The sequence below is a fragment of the Dendrobium catenatum genome, unplaced genomic scaffold (genome assembly GCF_001605985.2).
Source record: "Dendrobium catenatum unplaced genomic scaffold, ASM160598v2 fragScaff_scaffold_743, whole genome shotgun sequence".
Lineage (NCBI taxonomy): Eukaryota > Viridiplantae > Streptophyta > Magnoliopsida > Asparagales > Orchidaceae > Dendrobium > Dendrobium catenatum.
Window position 1 is genome coordinate 2,383,308 of NW_021319205.1, and position 18,790 is coordinate 2,402,097.

The window sequence follows — 18,790 nt, forward strand, 5'->3', positions numbered from 1 at the left end:
ATTAAGAAAATTTTGAGTTAGATTCAACAACTTGCAAAAAATCCCTATGCGATAAATAAAATGTAGGGAGATAAAAAAATTTAGTTTCAAAAACTAATTTAAAATATGAAAAAGATTTTAAATCAAAATTAGAATAACCTCTTTTAGAAAAAAGAGATTGAGAGTAAAAAACATGAGTTTCCTTCCTTTGATTGTTTTAGAGAAGTCAAACACAAACTTACCAAAGATTTCAAGAAAAATAGAAGTATATTTTTCATTTTTAGAAAAGTGAATGTATGTGTTGATCAGAGAAAAACTTTCACGAAAATTAAAATTTCAAAGAATAAACAAAACAAAAATACAAAATAAAATGAAAAACATAAAAACAAAAACACAACACAAAAACACGAAAGGCTTTTAACCATTATCTCTCTCCTGGTTCGATGCTTAGAAACCAAATCTGCCCATGAGATTTTTGCCTTTCATTATTTCCCCAGTTGAAATTTTGCTTCGCCTTGCCCTTTTCTTTTGTAGGAAGAATTTTTAAATTATGGCACTAATTTTTCATATGTCCAGGCTTCCTACAACGAAAGCAAATAACGTTAGAAGGAATATGAACATCCTTTCTATTTTTACCTTTTTTTCCAGTTTTGCTAATGCTTTGATGAGCTTTGTGATTTGCTTGACAAGTCATTGCATTCGTCACTAACTAAGCAATCTCTTTCTGTATATTCAGCTTTAAGAACAATCGTTTCACCTGCATCCAAAAGTCCTTGAACCAAATTTTGCTCGTAGGCAATGAGTGAGCCAATCAAATTATCAATAGAAAATTATTTAATAACAGTCAAGATAAATCCTACTAAATCCTATGTGACTATAGAGCAGATTTAATGAGTAGACTATTCCTCTAGAACTAATTGATTTCGTAAATCTGGCAAAAAATAGGTTTTCAAAAATCTGGGATTTAGCACGAAAAGGCAAAATTTTCCATTTATAGCAGCTTTCATTTGCCGTGAGATTTCATTTTACATTTTAGGCAGTTTAGCTGGATTTCGCTCAAATCCAGTCGATATCCTGCTACCAAATAACCCCTTCATTTTCATTCAACGAGTAACTTTCCACACAATCAACCAAGATAACACATAAAAAAAATTCAAGGACAACGGGTCACATACAGGCTCCCCATAGCAATCCCTCCATTTTAACACTCCTTACAACTTCTTCAAGCTTTTGCATGTTTGTCTCATTATCCCAGGGTTTAATGTCTAATAAAACTGAAGACTTTCCACCTATTGAAAATATGTTGTAGGTAAAATAATAATGAGCACAAAATAATAAAAATGTGTGAAAGCATGATATGTCATAACAAGTTAAAAGCCTTACTCTCTTTCTTCTTTCCGGATGCTTTCACAGCAATTGCATGCTCCTCGGCAGCCTTCTTTTCCTCCTCTATCTCCTCGCCAAATAGATCAACATCATCATCATCATCCTCTTCAACTGGGGCCTAAATCTCAAATTCCAATTAGAAAAAATTGCAGCATGTGCGAATAGAAGATTTCTAGAATTGTGAAAAACTTGAATAGCCAAATGCAATCAGAAAACTATAATACTGTCAGCAGCTGAAGCAACATGCAAATAACAGATCCTTTCAAAAAATATACCATCTTATAGCCAACAAAAGATGATACTGATAGGTAGTACTTGAGTTTGCAAGTAACTAAGGTAATACTTGAGTTCGTAAGCAAACCTAGCAAGATTTGGTGAAAGAAGTGAAGATAATTGCTGTTTAAAGCAGTCAAACAGTAAATTACAGTAGTTTTCTTAGGAAAACAGAGAAAACTGAGAGAAACAATGGGGGAATCCACTAATAGATGCAATAAAACAACAAATGATACAAGTTTCTTCAATTCGAAAGGAAGAAACAAATCTCTAGCCAAGCCTAGAACCCAAGAACACAAATCCTAGACCTCAAATTCCTTCAAAATCAAGATGAAACCCTAATTCTATCATTAGCCCCTAATTAAAGCAAAAGGAGACATATAAAATCCCTAAACATACCTCTAATTCAAATTTCCCTCCTAAACACCCATTACATTAATTGCTTGGGCCCACTAGGCCATCCACCCCCTCTCCCTTTGTTCCACCCTCCCCCAGGCCGTCGGCAGTAAACCTGAACTGGTCCAGGTTGGACCTGTTCAGCCAGCCTAACCGATACTTGCAAAAAATGAACAATAGATGGCATAACATAAATTATCTCTTTAAATGTTTCAAATAAGATATACCTTACAAGAATGCTTTTATAACTGTTATGCTAAAAATAATTAACGGTACATCATTGTATTTCATATAGTTTGGCAAAATTTTGCAAAACCAGGATGACATGGAGGTTTTATCTTGGTGTCAGCAATAGGTTGAGAAGCTGGAACTTCCTCGGATATGGTAGTAGACCCATCTACTTTCACGCCTTGTCCCTCACCAGATACACCACTATAATGCACGGTAAAAGCAAAAGTTTCATATCAAGTTGGTAATGAAAAAATCTTGAAAGATAAATTATGTTGAAGAATATACCTCATCCTCAACAGTGCCTCAATGTGGTTATACCACCTAGACACATTGACATAGTCTGCCGATGGTGGAGCAGAGAATTCAGCATGCACAGTAATGTCATCCTTTGAAGCTTGGTAGCTGATTGAAGTTTTTACTCGACTGTCAGTAGGTTCAAAGGAAATAATAAAGGAAATGAATTAGATTAAGGTTTTGTTTGGGATAGCTTTTTTATTGATTCTTAAAATAGCTTTCTAGTTGCTGGTTGAAGTTTTATGACGCCATACGCATGTTTGGCGTTCAGTTGGAGATGCTCCATGGGAGTAGAGTAGTTTTTTCCGCAAATGGAGACCATTCATTAGCTCTCTGAGCATAAGCCTACACTCTTACATGAACCAGGGTGCTTTTGAGAGTTTTATGTCGCTCAACAGGTTGTTTATTCTTAAGAACCATAAGCTCTAACTCCATCAGCAATAGTTCTTCTTTTAGTACTTTGACCAGCTGAGTTATGGATACGCAGATTCTATGACATGATTAATTTTAATCTGATATAGATCCTAATGACTGTCTGGCTCCAAGTGTTCAAATTCCCTATTAGGAACTGTAAGTTTTGATTTTCAGCAACAATAGCAAGATCGCATCATCATTTTTTTACTTTTTCTTATGATAGATTTCTTTGATATTAGCAAGAAGAGCTGCAAAGAAGAGACCACCACTAATAACTCAAAAAAAAAAAAAACAATATTAGATCTTAGCAAGCAAATTCTTCCTACAAGGCAAAAAAGTTACAGCCAGATACCTCAAGGACTCTAGCTCATCAAATCTTATTGAGTAAAATTGAAACTAAGTCATTTGTAATAGTAATATGCATAAATTTCAGACCAGACCTTATTAAAGTTAGCACGGTAACTAGTCCATTCCTCTTGTTTCTATTCCAGACGGTCCAATGAGGGGCAAAGCAACACTAGCATTTTTTTTAAAGCATCGACTACGTCGAAGCCATTATCACCATATACCCGTTTAATGCAGTTCAAATTTCAACCTTTCAAAAAGAAAAGATTTCTTATAAGGAAAAATAATTAAGATGAAAATATAATTAAGCACATATGTAAAATGATTATAATTAACAAAAAATAGGTTAAGTAATCCTCAATGCGAAATGGGGATTCTAATTTATTGATATCATCCTGCATCTTCTATACCAAATTCTGAACTTTCTCAACAGTTGAATTTGCCAACTCTACTAGCATATCCAGCTCATATCTGAACACCACAAGCACAAGCATAGAATTTAAAAATCACATAAAAGAACTGTAGATTTGCCTCTTGAATAAAATAAACACCCAATATTCATAAGAGTATTAAATATCATTTGGCATCATAATAGTAAATAGAAGAAGGAAATAGTGATTGTAATAAAAACATTTATCTCAAATATCATGAAATGTCAAAAGCAATTTCATTAAACAAAATGTGGCACCAGCAAAATTATAATTAAAAAATAAATAAAAAATACTTAAAAAATATTAAGGGAAAAAATTTGTCACATATCATCTTCACATTTAAATAAGCTTTCCTCGTATTGACTTTTCCTCAATGGATTAGAAGAATAATCTTCAGTTCCAGATGTCACTGAAACCCAAATATCATTTAGAACGGATTTGACAAGTTCAGTTCTATCGCTAGAGACAAGTGCACGGCATTGCCAGTCAAAAACAATTTAAATAATCCCGTGTGACTGTTTGGCTGTAGTGCGGATTTAACAAGCAGACTCTTCCTCTCGAGCCAATGGATTTCGTAAATCCAGCAAAAATAGGATTTCAAAAATCTGGGATTTAGCACGAAAAGGCAGAATTTTCCATCTACAGTGGCTTTCTTTTACCGTGAGATTTAGTTTTGCATTTTAGGCCGTTTGGCTGGATTTCACTCAAATCAAGCCTAATTCCTGCTACCAAACAGCCCCTTCATTTCCATTAAAAGAGTAACTTTTTACACAATCAACCAAGATAACACATAAAATAAATACAAGGACAATTGATCACATACAGGCTACCCATAGCAAGCCCTCCATTTTAACACTCCTTACTGCTGCTTCAAGCTTATGCATGTCTGTCTCATCATCCCAGGGCTTAACGTCCAATAAAACTGAAGACTTTCCACCTGTTGAAAATATGTTACAGGTAAAATAATAATGAGTACAAACTAATAAAAATGTGTGAAAACATTGATATGACATAACAAGTTAAAAGCCTTACTCTCTTTCTTCTTTCCGAATGCTTTCACGGTAGTTACGCGATCCTCGTCGGTCTTGTTTTCCTCCTATGTCTCCTCGCCGAATAGATAAACATCATCATCGTCATCCTCATCAACTGGGGACTAAATCTCAAGTTCCAATTAGAAAAAATTACAGCATGGCTGACTAGAAGATATCTAGGATTATGGAAAATTTAAATAGCCAAATGCAATCAGAAAACTAAAATACTTTCAGCAGCTAAAGCAACATGCATATAACATATTCTTTCAAAAAAAGATAGAATTTACTGCTTTCAAGCACAATTATGCTAATTTATCTTATAGTTAATAAAAGAGGACATTGTTAGGAAATACTTGAGTTTGCAAGTAACCCTAAGGGAAATACTTGAGTTCGCAAGAAAACCTAACCACAATTGGTGCAAATAATGAGTAAAATTGCTGTTTGCAGCAGAAATCAACAAAATACAGCTGATTTCATGGGAAAAATTGATATAAAATGAATTATCCCACTAGTTATTGTAGGAAAACAATAAAAGATACAAGTTTCTTGAATTCGAGATGAAGAAACAGTTGTACAAAGTATAAATCTCAAGCCAAGCCTAGAGACGAAAAGAAAACCCTAGATCCCAAATCTGATTTCAAATTCAAGATAATCCCAAAACCTAACAAGAAAGACTAATTAAAGCAAAAGGAAAATTTATTAATCCCTAAACATCACCATGATGCCCCCCCCCAAGAGTCCGCGGTCGCGGTTTAATCTATCTTATTTTCTTTTCTTCTCTTCCCCGCCCCAACCGTAGGGTCCTACTTCTCCTGCCACCACCGCCCATCCTCTCCCACCGAAATCCTCCCTAGCTCCACCACCTCAAGCTCCCATCGACAGCCCAAGCCTTTCCCCCTTCCCCTTCCCCTCACCCGACGCCATCTCCCCCTTCCCCATTACTGCCGGCCTTCCCCTTTGCTCCACCTCAATTATGATGATTTCAATCATCATAATTCCCTTCCAAAATTAACTCCAAGGAGAAAAGGAAACAAATTAATCTTATTTGAAATTTAAATTTCAAATACTTTCCTTATTTGCATATCCTAATTAGGAAAATGCATAAAATCAAGCCTATTTGAAATTCAAAATAGATTGGATTTCTTAATTCCTTTCCTAATTCCCATGAGTTTTTTTTAAAACTCTTAAATCCCTCCCCACAAACATCCTCCTCTTAATGCCGCTGGCCCCCTTATTGGGCTTCTCTCTTATGTTTTCCTCTTTTAGCCCTCACCTCATTTGAATTTGAAATCAAATTTCAAATTAATTCCCTCCAAATCCACTTAAATCTGAATTAATTTTTGATTTTCTAAAACTTTCTCTCCCACCCTCTATCCTAACATAATTCCTTCTCAACCAACCCCCCCTACTCTTCCCCTTGGCTGCCCCTCTCCGCTTACATCCTCTCCCTTGGAAAACCTAAAACTCTCATGTTGTTTGAAGCTAAGAGAAGAAGACAAGTTCTTTCCTCCTTTCTACCATTGGTGTATGGCCGACCCTGAGGTCGACCACGGATTTGTCTTCGACGAGTAAGGATGAACGGATATTCTTGGATCCCTATTCTTTGACGTGTACTTTGATAATGATGAGACTGTCAACGGATACATCGACTGCATCTTATACCAACTAACATTATCGATTGAAGAGCACCTTCAACCAGGTCATTGGATAATCATCGGTCACCCACCGCCTCCTCCACCGCCAGCTACTTCTCCATCAACGACTGTCTTTGGCGTCGTCTTCCTAGTGGTAATATCCTTCCTCGTATGGTTCATCTTTCTCATCTAAAGCCTAAGAGTGATTGAGTGAGAAGGCACTCAAGGTGAACCTCTCGTTATTAAGTGGTGGATTATGTTATGTCCACGTATCATTTACTATAGTCTTTGAATTTTAATTGGATAGTTTGGTTAATCTAAAAAGTGTTTCTTTGCCTAAGCAAGTTGAATACTTGGAATTTCTAACATCTCTTTATTTGCAAGCAATAATTTTATTAGCAAGTTTTAATCAATTGTCTCGTTTTTAATTTCTCAAGTAACTCCTAGTAGTTTCACATCAAATATACCTTACAAGAATGCTTTTACAACTGTTTTGCTAAATTTAGTTAACGGTATATCATTGGATTTCATATAGTTTGGTGGAATTATGCAAAACCAGGATGACATGGAGGTTTTATCACCTTAGTTTCAGCAATAGTTGGAGAAGCTGGAGCTTCCTCAGATATTGTAGTAGACCCTTCTACTTTCACGCCTTGTCCCTCACCAGATACACCTCTATAATGCAAAGTGAAAGCAAAAGTTTAATAGCAAGTTGGTAATGAAAAGGCAGGAAAGACAAATTATGTTGAAGAATATACCTCATCCTCAACAATGCCTCAATGTGGTTATACCACCTAGACACATTGACATAGTCTGTCGATGGTGGAGCAGAGAATTCAGCATGCACAGCAATGTCATCCTTTGAAGCTTGGTAGCTGATTGAAGTTTTTACTCGATTGTTAGTAGGTTCAAAGGAAATAATAGAGGAAATGAAGAAATTAGATTAAGGCTTTGTTTGGGAGAGCTTTGTATTTCTTCTTAAAATAGATTTCTAGTTTAAAAATCAAAATATTATACTAGAAAGCTGCTTTAAGAAGCAGTAAGAAAGTAGTCCCAAACGAAGCCTATATGATGGTCGTCAAGAAAACAACCCTGTGATATAGCTCCTCGGAAGGAGATACTCATCAAGCTTTTTGAGTCCAGATGCCGAGTTAAGGTTGTGAAAAACCACATCCATGACAGCTAAAATTTCTTTTTCACCTGAAGCATATAGTGTAAACAAAATAAGTTTAAACCTTCCAAATACCAAAGTAATTATTTGATTATCTCCATTAGCAACTACAACAACAAAATCATTCTAGATAATGTGAGTACACTTAATAATAAATCAAGTGCTACATTAAAATATCTCAAAGAGACAATTAGCTAGGAGAGATTACGCTATTAAATTACAATAAAAAAAAACTTTTAATCTCCTAATCACAATAAAGTCGGAAAGCTAATAGCAAATGTGTGTTACAAGGTTACCCATATCAAGCTAACATGCCAAATCTAACCTGCCGGATCAACCTTGAAACATAATTAGTTAATGAAACAACAAAAAATGATAATCGGTTCATTTTTAATTAGCTGATAAAGAACGTCTTATAATTTGATTACTACATATAAAATAAAACAAAAAGGCATAATCCCACACTTCAATTTAAGTGATTAATGAAGAACAATATCACTGATTAAAAGCTAAATGTTATGTTATTATATTAAAGACTCACTGGTTATATAGAGAATGTGTAATAAAATAATTTATATTAATCATAAGATAGTGGGATATCAAATATTTATTGATAATCCGAACTTCATTTAGCTGCTATCAATCAAATATCAGTAAGAATTGCGTGTATAGAAATTAGTTAATTATTAGATAATTAAATAAGGACATTATCCTCATTCGTAACCACGCATTTGATATAGAACATTTACAAATAGCTAATATTTTAATAAAACATTAGTATCGATAGTGGTGTAAATGAGCCAAACTTGGGTGAGAACATAAGTTGTTCAGCTTTACTTGTTAAGCAAACAAGGTTGTGATGAGCCTTGAAAAGGCCAAAGGTTAAGTAAGAACTGAGATATGAAGTGTTTAAAGCAAAGATGTTACAAATTGATCACTCCAATAATAAATGAAGTGTCTAATTAATGCTCCTCACATTCTTCTAGCAAGGAGAATCACCTCATTTACCCCATGAAAATGGGAGAGGTCACAATCATGATATTCAAGTTACACTCCTCTTTAAGTATTGACATACATCATTAGCAATAAGTAAAATTTTTTGGATGCTTTAATGAGCAATAATTAAATTGGAATCATGCTAATCATTATTAGATGATATCCCTCACAACTAATAGGGTAGCTTAATTACTAATGAACCAAAACATTTAAATCTACATCAATGACTTGTTAATCAAAACCAAAAATCCAAAACATCCTCTACCTCTAAATACCATTCATCGCTCTCAGAAAATATAACATGCATCTCAATCCTATAAAAATACATATTGTTTAATGAAGTTTATAGGCTTCATGCATATTTCCAGAGGGCATCAAGATCAAACAAACATTAAAAAAAATCAATAATGGAAATTAAAAAAAATCAATAATGGAGATGTGTTTTTTTTTAAATGCAAGGCAATTGAAATTGTAATTTCTTTAGAAAAATTTTGATTTTTAGACTCTCAATTTTGAAGTCGAACACTTCATTATGAATGATATATCACTTCAGAAGGAAAAAAGTATCATTCTCTAATGGGTTTAGATAATAAAACCGTAAGCTTCATACTGATTATCATAATCAAATTCAAGAAGGAACTACACATGACCCCGAAGGGTCAAAATAAGATTCGATCGAGTATTTGGCTATGATAGTCTAGATGAAATATCACTAATTTCATATTCAAAGTCATTGTAATAAATGACAAATCTTCCCAAGGAAAGAAAATATCTTTTATTATCAATCATTTAAATATGACGATAATGATAGTCGTTGATTTTCTTGATTTATCAAAGAGAATTAATTAAATTTTAAATTGATCTAGGGTCTTAAATCTTTTATGAAGGCAAGGCTTCGTAGTTAATTCCATCGTATGAAGATTGAGTTTCTTACGAATACTCTAGATTAAAATAATGATAGAAATTTCATTTAAAATTTTTAAGGAGTAATACAAAAGAAATGAGGTTGTTGTTGACCTCATTTTTATCTTGATTTGCCCGCGAGCACGTTCGATCGAGTCTCATCGAGCTTGATTCAATTTGAATCAACGTCCATTTGATGTTGATTTTTGTTGAATTAGTGTAGTCGAGCCGCATCGAACCCGAGTCAGCCTGATTCAAGCCAAATCGATTTTAAACTCAAATTTGACCTGAATTAACCCAATTAGTTCTAGTTTAGTTTCAATATGCTTTTAATAAATTTTAACTAATTTCTAGATCATACCCTTAGATCCTACGGTCCCGATTTTCCTTGAAGCCTGACGTTTATGGTTACCAGCGGCTGCTGTCACGTGATCTACCTATTTTGGAGGATATGCACATGTATTTAAAAGGATCAGACATGCCCAGTCCCCTTCCCAGCTTCTCTTTACTTGAAATTGAGCCGAAGGACTCTGGACTCGAGGGAAGAAAAGATCTCGCCCCTGTTTTGATTTCCCTCATTCACATACTCTCCCTCTTCCCCCGACTCCTAACATTACCACTTATCTCCCTCTCAGTTTTCCTTGTTCCAAGAGTTCACTCTCCCCTCTCTCGGTCCTCTCTGGTTCGCAGAAGCCAGACGACAAACCCCAAAACCTCCCCGCCTCTCCTATCTCTTTCTCAAGTCAAGAGCCGACGTCCCCATCCTTCCGATATCTCTCTTTCGTAAGGAAAGAACTACCTCCCTCTCTCACTCTCGATTTTGCACTCCTGGACCAAACCTGAAGCCGTCGGAGGCCTCCTCCGTCACACGCTGCGGCATTTTTAAGCCTCCCTCCTTACCTCTCTCGGTTCTCCTCCCTTCCCTTCTCTTTGGTTCGCACAACACCGGAAGTCGCAACCTCCATCCTCCTTTGGTTCACTTAGTCCACGAGCCAAGAGCTGCCTCCGATCCCGCGATCTCTCTCTCTCTCTCTCTCATTTGGATCAGACCAGGCCCGTCGCCCTCCCCACCATCTCTCACTCTCGGCTTTGCACACCAAGGCTGAACCCGATGCCTGTACCAACCTCCATCTCCTATCCGACTCCTACTCCAAGCCCACGAATCGACCTCCCTCCAACAAGTATACTTCTCCTGCTTCTTCTCTTCCTCCTCACTTTCATCTTCTCTTCTCTTAATCACTCTCTTTATCTTATTCTTCCTTAGCATTGTTATTTCTTTTCTCATGATGACCAAATAACATTAAGCAATAGTTCCTTTGTCTCTTCTTTGAGTGAAAATTAAAATGGTGGCAGTGGATTTGTGTCCTTTAACTCATAAAGATTACCATGCCATGAGATTTTCCTTTTTAAGGCTTTCTTAGTTTGATGATGTTGAAATCCTTGTTATTAATTATAAAGGAAATGGAACTCTTTTCGTGGTTTCCTTTTGCTCATTTTATGATTAGTCTTATTCTTATGATGGATTTTTGGATTGTTAATTGAACTTGTGTCTTCACATTTTAATGAAATAATGAAGGTTTGAAGATTTCATACCTTCCCAATATTAGAAATTAATGCTTCTCATTCTAGAGTATTCATCATTCTAGAGTATTCCTCATTCTAGTGTATTCCCTTATCTTGACTATTCCACCATTAAGTATTAATGTAGAATCTTCTAGGATGCTTATCTTTTGAAGTAAATGCTTATTAAAAATAGATGTTTCTAGAATATATAGAGAAATCTAGAACTACTTGTAACCACTAGTATAAATAGGGATGATGTATTGTTGAAATGGTAAGAAAAAATATATTCTTCTACTTCCATCAATATCTCTTCATTTTCATTTCTCCAACAAATGGTATCAGAGCAGCTTCAATCTATGGGAATGATGACAGGCTCAATTTCTTCTCAATCGTATCCAATATTCACAGGCGAAAACTACAACTACTGGAGCGTGAAGATGATTATGTTGTTCCGATCACTGGATCTATGGGAGATAGTTGAAGATGGCGTTTCGATTGAGGTTCTCAGTACCTCTGATGGTGGACAAACAAAAAGATGCAAAGGCGCTCTTCATTCTTCAACAAGCTGTAAGTGACACTATCTTTCCAAGGATAATGCGGGCTTCTTCATCAAAAAAAACATGGGAGATCCTGCAGGAGGAGTTTCAAGGAAACTCCAAAATAAGAACAATAAAATTACAAGCCTTGCGAAGGGAGTTGGAAAATATTAAAATGAAAGAAACAGAAAATACAAAGGAGTACTGCTCTAGAATCATTACCGTGGTAAACCAGATGAGGGCATACGGCGAAGACATCTCATAAGAGAAGGTTGTACATAAGATCCTCATTAGCCTTACCGCGAAATACGATCATGTGGTGGCTGCGTTCAAAGAGTCCAATGACCTCTCCTCATTATCGGTGACAGAGTTGATGTGCTCATTATATGCTCATGAGCTTCGACTTGAGAGAAGGAAGGATACGACTCTTGAAATAGCATTCCAGTCAAAAGTCAACCTGAAGAAGCAAAAGATAAAGGATTCCAAGAAGAAGCCTAAAGAGATTACAAAGAGTGGAGACAACCCATAAAAGAAGGAAATTCCCACCATGTAAGATCTGCAAAAAGACAAATCACTTGGAAAAAAATTGCTTTCATAAAGGTAAGCCTCTATATTCTTATTGTAAGAAGTTTGGACATGAAGAGAAAGATTTTTGGCATAAAAATAAAAAAAATCAACAAGTTAACTTTATGGAAGAAAAGGAGGAGCAATCTTCTATGCCTGTCATGTTGCAATCGAGCAAAGGAAAGAATGGTTTCTTGATAGCAGGTGCAGCAATCATATGACTCCAGATGAGAGTTTATTTACTCAGATTGATAAATCTGTATGTGCCAAATTAAAACTTGGAAATGGAGAGTTGGTAGAAGCAAGTGGCAAAGGAACAATTGCCATCAAAACCAATGAAGGAAAAAGGCACATAAGAGATGTTCTTCTGGTTCCAAGCCTTGATCAAAGTCTTCTCAGTGTTGGGAAGATGATGCAGAATGGGTATTCCCTACATTTTGAAGATGATGTATGTCTCATTCTAGACCTAAAGAAAGACAATCAAGTTGTGGCAAAAGTAAGAATGAAGGATGGCAGAAATTTTCCTATCACTTGGCAGTATCCGAGAGCTTTATTTACAAAGAATGATGATACATCTCTTTGGCATCAAAGATTCGATCACTATAACTTGAAAGCTTTGAGATTGCTAAATCAGAAGAATATGATAAAAGACCTACCTCTGTTAGCTCAAGATATGCCTATTTATGAAGGATGTATAGTGGGAAAGCAATAAAGAAAACCATTTCCTTCCGGAGAATCTTGGAGAGCAAAATCAGTACTTGATCTTGTTCACACTGATCTCTGTGGTCCTATGAAGACTACATCTCTAAGCAATTATAAGTATTTTATTCTCTTCATTGATGACTATACTAGAATGGCATGGGTTTACTTTCTCAAAGAAAAATCAGAAACTTTTGGTATTTTCAAGAACTTTAAATTATTAGTTGAAAATCAAAGTGGTCAAAAGATAAAAATCTTGAGAAGTGATAGAGGTGGTGAGTTTAACTCATGCCAATTTGAAGATTTTTGCAAAGAAGAAGGGTTGGAGCACCAACTGACTGTTGCCTACACTCCTCAACAAAATGGAGTCACAGAAAGAAAGAATAGAACTGTTATGGAGATGGCAAGGTCTATGCTAATAGCAAAAGACATTCCAAAAAAATTTTGGGCTGAAGCTGTCAACACTGCTGTCTATGTGCTAAACAGATGTCCTACAAAAGCTGTGAAAGACATCACACCTATTGAAGCTTGGAGTGGAGACAAGCCTTCTGTTGATCACTTCAGAATATTTGGGTGTCTCTGTTATGTTCATATTCCTAAACAAAAAAGGCATAAGCTTGAAGAAAAACCGGATAAAGGAATATTTCTTGGCTACAGCTCTCAATCCAAAGGATACATATTCTTTAATCTCAAAACACAACAACTAGTTACTAGCAGAGATGTCAAATTTGATGAGGATGCTATTTGGAAATGGGAAAACATAGATGATCCCAAGATATTTCTTCAAACACAGTTTATCGACGACACTACAGAATAAGCCATAGCCGACCCTGTATTACCAGCTGATGACCTTGGGCTAATACCGACATCATCTACCTCAATCAATAATTAGGAGTACGATAACACTTCTGAAGGCGAAATTTCTTCCACATCTTCACTAGGATCTACTCCAAGAAGGTATCGAGCACTACAAGAGATCTATGAATCTTGTAACTTCACATTAGTAGTACCAGAAAGCTATAATGATGCCTCAAAAGAGCTTATTTGGATAGATGATATGAAGGAGGAGATCAAATTGATTGAAAAGAATAACACTTGGGAGCTAGTGCATCCTAAGAATAAGGACATAATTGGAGTTAAGTGGATATACAAGATAAAACTTAACTCAGATGGCTCTTTAAACAAATGTAAGGCAAGACTTGTTGCCAAGGGCTACACCCAACAAGCAGGAATAGACTACAATGAAACTTATGCTCCTGTTGCTAGACTTGACACCATCAGGACTGTAGTCGCTCTTGTAGCTCAAAAAAATTGGAAGATCTCACAATAGATGTAAAGTCAGCCTTTCTAAATGGAGAACTCGAGGAAGATGTGTATGTTCAACAACCTGAAGGATTCATAAAAGAAGAAAAGAAAGTTTATAAACTTAAAAAAGCTCTATATGGGCTAAAACAAGTTCCTCGAGCATGGTATAGTAAAATTGATAACTATTTTTGCAACCATGGATTCACCAAGAGTATAAGTGAACCAACACTATGTGAAAGTCAAAGGAAGTAATCTTATCATTGTCTCTCTCTATATGGACGACTTAATCGTTACTGGAAATAGTCCAAGGATGATCAACTCGTTCAAATCTGAGATGATGAAGACCTTTGAGATGAGTGACATGGGGCATATGCACTACTTTCTTGGGATGGAAGTACATCAAGAAGAAGGAGGTATCTTTATTTCATAGAAAAGTATGCTACTTATATGCTAATTAAATTCAAAATGAATGAATGCAAACCTGTAGATACTCCTTTAGTTGCAAATGAGAAATTGATGAAAGAAGATGGTACTAAAGAGACTGTGCAGCTACATATAGAAGCTTAATTGGGAGTTTACTTTACCTAGATGCTACTCGTCCTGACATCATGTTTTCTACCAGCCTTCTTTCAAGATTCATGCAAAAGCCAAGTCAAATTCATTTCAGTGCTGCTAAAAGAATATTAAGGTATATTTAAGGCACAAAGGATTTTGGTATATGGTATAAACCAAGTACTCAATCATTCTTAGTTGGGTTTACATATAGTGATTGGGCTGGCTCTCAGGATGATATGAAAAGCACATCAGGCTATTGCTTTACCTTGGGTTCTGGTGTGTTTTCTTGGGGTTCTAAGAAGCAAAGTTCAGTTGCATAGTCCACTGCAGAAGCAGAATATGTTGCTGCCGCAGGTGCTACAAATCAGGCAATTTGGCTTTGCAAAATACTGGAAGATATTAGCTAAAAATATAAACTTCCTATAGTGATCTATTGTGACAACAATTCTGCTATTGCTATGGCTAAGAATCCTGTATTTCACAACAGAACAAAACATATTGCTATTAAATATCACTACCTATGAGAAATAGAAGCTAAAGGAGAAATAAAGTTGATACACTGCAAATCTGAAGAACAACTTGCAGACATCTTCTCAAAGGCTCTATCCAGAGATAAATTTCAAAAACTTCGTGATAAACTTGGAGTCACAAAAATGAGCAACAAGGAGGAGTATTAGAAATTAATGCTTCTCATTCTAGACTATTAATCATTCTAGAGTATTCCTCATTCTAGTTTATTCCCTTATCTAGATTATTCCACCATTAAGTATTAATGTAGAATCTTCTAGGATGCTTATCTTTTGAAGTAAATGCTTATTAAAAATAGATGTTTCTAGAATATATAGAGAAATCTAGAACTACTTGTAACCACTAGTATAAATAGGGATGATGTATTGTTAAAATGGTAAGAAAAAACATATTCTTCTACTTCCATCAATATCTCTTCATTTTCATTTCTCCAACACCCAAAGGCTTACTGATTATTCTTCGAGGGATTGTCCACTACCTTTGCCTATTTGTTTTAACTATTGCTTTATGATATGGAAGGTGATGAGGTCCCAAAAATATGAGAATGAAACTTACTTGGGGTTTCCTAGTATATTTATGCATATGTCTTCTTGCCAAAGTGATTATTACATGGATTATGATAATTCTTTTGTGAGTTATTTAAAAAGCTTTGATCGAATAGGTGTATATATCATGACTTTTGTGATGGCTTTCTTTCGCATGATCTTGTAAGCATCACATGACAAGTATTTTGTGAAATGTCATTATAAGAGAGTTGAGATGTTTTGGTTTAAGTTGAAGCCTTATATTGGTAGTATCTCATAAAGTTCATGGCTACACAAGAGTTTCATGCTTTCAAATCAAAGATTTTCATGAGCATGGATTGTTTTGTTGGAGGGATTCCAATGTCATTTGATATTTCTTCTATATATTTGTTACCTTCAAGTCTTGCTTAAATCATATTGGGAATGCCTCGCACATGGTGTCTTATGAAGATCTTTACATTATCATTGCTTATGAAAGATCATTGTGCTTTGTGGTTATTAGAAAAATGCTATGTTGAGATATGAATGGTCATGCCTTATGTGGATTGTATTGAACAAGTTGATTCAAAATGTCATGATTATGCTTTAACAAGTCTACTTAAAAGGCTATGGTTTAATGATATCTTCTTTCATTCTAAAGTTCTTAGTGAAATGGGTGGAGAGTGTGTTGTTGTGAGGTTAAATAAGTATGTGGATAAGTATGGATCTTCTTCCCGTTAAGGTATAAAACATGATTTCTCATATTGATGAGTTCTATAGATATTTGTAATGTCGCATGTTTGTTATTCAGTGAAGTGATTCAATGAGGTAATTTGATACATATGTATGATAGATCTTGTTTGGAATGGAGTTCAAGCATAGATTTGTATTTTCATGATAAGTGCGGATATTCCTTGCCATACATTTGTGCTTCTCTTGTACATGAACAATTTGGTAGAATCTTGTTCCTTATAGTGTTGGCATGACAACTTAGAAATAATCCAAAACTTCTCTTGGTACTTCTCATGGCATTGTGATAATGTTAGTCAAGTATACATATGAAGATTGCTCTGAATTCATGTTACATAATGTAAAAGTTATAGGTGTAAACCATGAAGGATTATAAGAGTGCCATGCAATTTTCATTGAAAACATGTATGCTTGTTAACATTCTTCTACCTACTACCTTGGCAAGTAAGATCTGAAAGGAATGACTTGATATCGTTATGCACTATGTGTTGTGGTACTAAGTTCTTGTTTGATACAAAAGGTTTATAGTTGTACTTCATAACTTCATATACATAATATTTCAATGATGAATATTGTACATGTGTTGTGTCAATATTTTGATTGAAGCATATTTGTTGAAAAAAGTCCCAACTAGTGGTGATGTGACTACAAGTATTCTTGAAATTTAGAGCATTATTTGTGTGGGCTCATAATTGGTGGGCTTTCATTTCGATGTTGTATGCTGAGTCCTAAAGTTTATGTTGGAAGGCTCCTTGAATTGTTAGAAGGAAATGAATAATTTTCTTTTCTTTTCTCAAATATCATTTTGGCATAAGTATTAAGTTGAAATGGATACATGAGTTGGAAGCTCGTATTTTGTAAGTTGGGTTCAATATGAAGTCTAGTGGTTCATTCTATGTACTTATATCATGAACAGTTTCTTGTTATGGTTTAGTATAAAGGAGTGGTCTCTTGAGGCAATTTTGTGAATTTTTGGAGAGAAGTGATTTGCATCTATTTTTGTTTCATTCATTCTTCCATAAACATTTGGGTGGGAATCATGCATTGCATAGATACTTATGTTCAAAGCAAGTTGGTATGAATAATCTCATGTGGTGATAGGATGAATGAAAGTGGAGCAATGTTTTGCATCCAATGGAAGTTGTTGGAAAGTGATACATATTATGGTTAGAGCAATTTTTATAACATTTTAGGGAAGTGAATTAGCTCCAAAACCTCTCTCTTCTTACTCGCATTTGGTTCAAATTGGATTGAAATGAGACAATGGGATTTCTTTATACTTTCTTGAGTTTTTTTGGGCTTTATATAAAAAATTATGTTGACAATTACATTTGCATGTTTATTAACTCTTGGGAAAGCGAGGTGGCATTGAATTACCTTTTCTACTTTAATCTCATTTGGATAATAGTGTTGGATTGGAATATAGAGTCCTCTTTACTTATCAAAAATTTATGTGAAAAGCATGTGGGCGATTATATGGGAACACCTTTTTTTTTTTAACTTTAAGAGAACAAGTTTGCATAAAAAACTTCTTTATCATAATTGCATTTTGGTTGAGATCTAATGTCAAGTAAGTTGTTTTCTTGCTACTTGATTTGGAGTAGCATGATTTTGGTTTTCATTCTTATGATGTGTATAGTTTCATTAATTGCTTTGTATTGAAAAGCTTCTTGGTTCACCCCATGTTAAAAAATTGTATGACTTTTTTATGTTGGAGGGTTTTATGAGTAGTAATTGGTTAGAAAAAATTTGTGAATCGTTTTACCTCAAAAAGTTCTATTATGTGCTTTGTGAACGTTTTATAATAGAAAGTCTCATGAAAACTTCTTGTTATAAGATTTTCATGAATTTATCCCACGTGGAAAATATTTGTTTCACATCGAAAAAAGGTTATAGTGGATTTCTTATAGGAAAGTTTTATGTATTGATTTTATTTGGAAGGTTCTATTAGTTGTTTTGGGGAATGATGATTGTATGAATAGCTTTACACTTGGAAAGTTTTATGTTGGATTTGAACTTGAACCAAATAGACCTAAATAAACTTAAAACTCAAATGAATTTAAAAATTATAAGGCTTGAACTTACAAATGAACTACAACGAATACTTGAGTTAGAACATGATCTTGAACTCAAAAGACTACAAGAGATTTGACTTGAATAATTTGAGCAAGGACTTGAACTTGCTAGTTGAACACTTGGACTTGATTTGGACCAAATGCCATTAACTTGAAATTGGACTTAAATTGAAAAAGAAAAAATACATAAAACTTGTAAGCTTGGACTTGATTGGAATCAAACATGGT

At 34.9% G+C, this 18,790-nt stretch overlaps 1 protein-coding gene and 1 long non-coding RNA gene across 2 annotated transcripts in view; both read right to left on the reverse strand.

The window, feature by feature from the left end:
• The window catches only part of LOC110110875 (elongation factor 1-delta-like), an 18,299-nt gene extending 10,701 nt beyond the window's left edge, over positions 1 to 7,598 (reverse strand). The window contains exons 1-5 of the mRNA XM_020842522.2: positions 7,506 to 7,598; positions 7,173 to 7,289; positions 6,996 to 7,089; positions 1,363 to 1,483; positions 1,155 to 1,268 (exon numbers count right to left, since the gene is read on the reverse strand). Of these exons, the coding sequence (XP_020698181.2) occupies positions 1,155 to 1,268; positions 1,363 to 1,483; positions 6,996 to 7,089; positions 7,173 to 7,289; positions 7,506 to 7,591 (532 nt within the window). The 5' untranslated portion in view covers positions 7,592 to 7,598. The remainder of the gene's footprint in view (positions 1 to 1,154; positions 1,269 to 1,362; positions 1,484 to 6,995; positions 7,090 to 7,172; positions 7,290 to 7,505) is intronic.
• LOC114580027 lies at positions 3,726 to 4,190 on the reverse strand. Its single transcript, XR_003701336.1, has 2 exons — positions 4,074 to 4,190; positions 3,726 to 3,789 (listed from the first exon to the last, which is right to left on the reverse strand). It is a non-coding gene; the product is annotated as an uncharacterized LOC114580027 (long non-coding RNA).
• Positions 7,599 to 18,790: the final 11,192 nt, after the last annotated feature.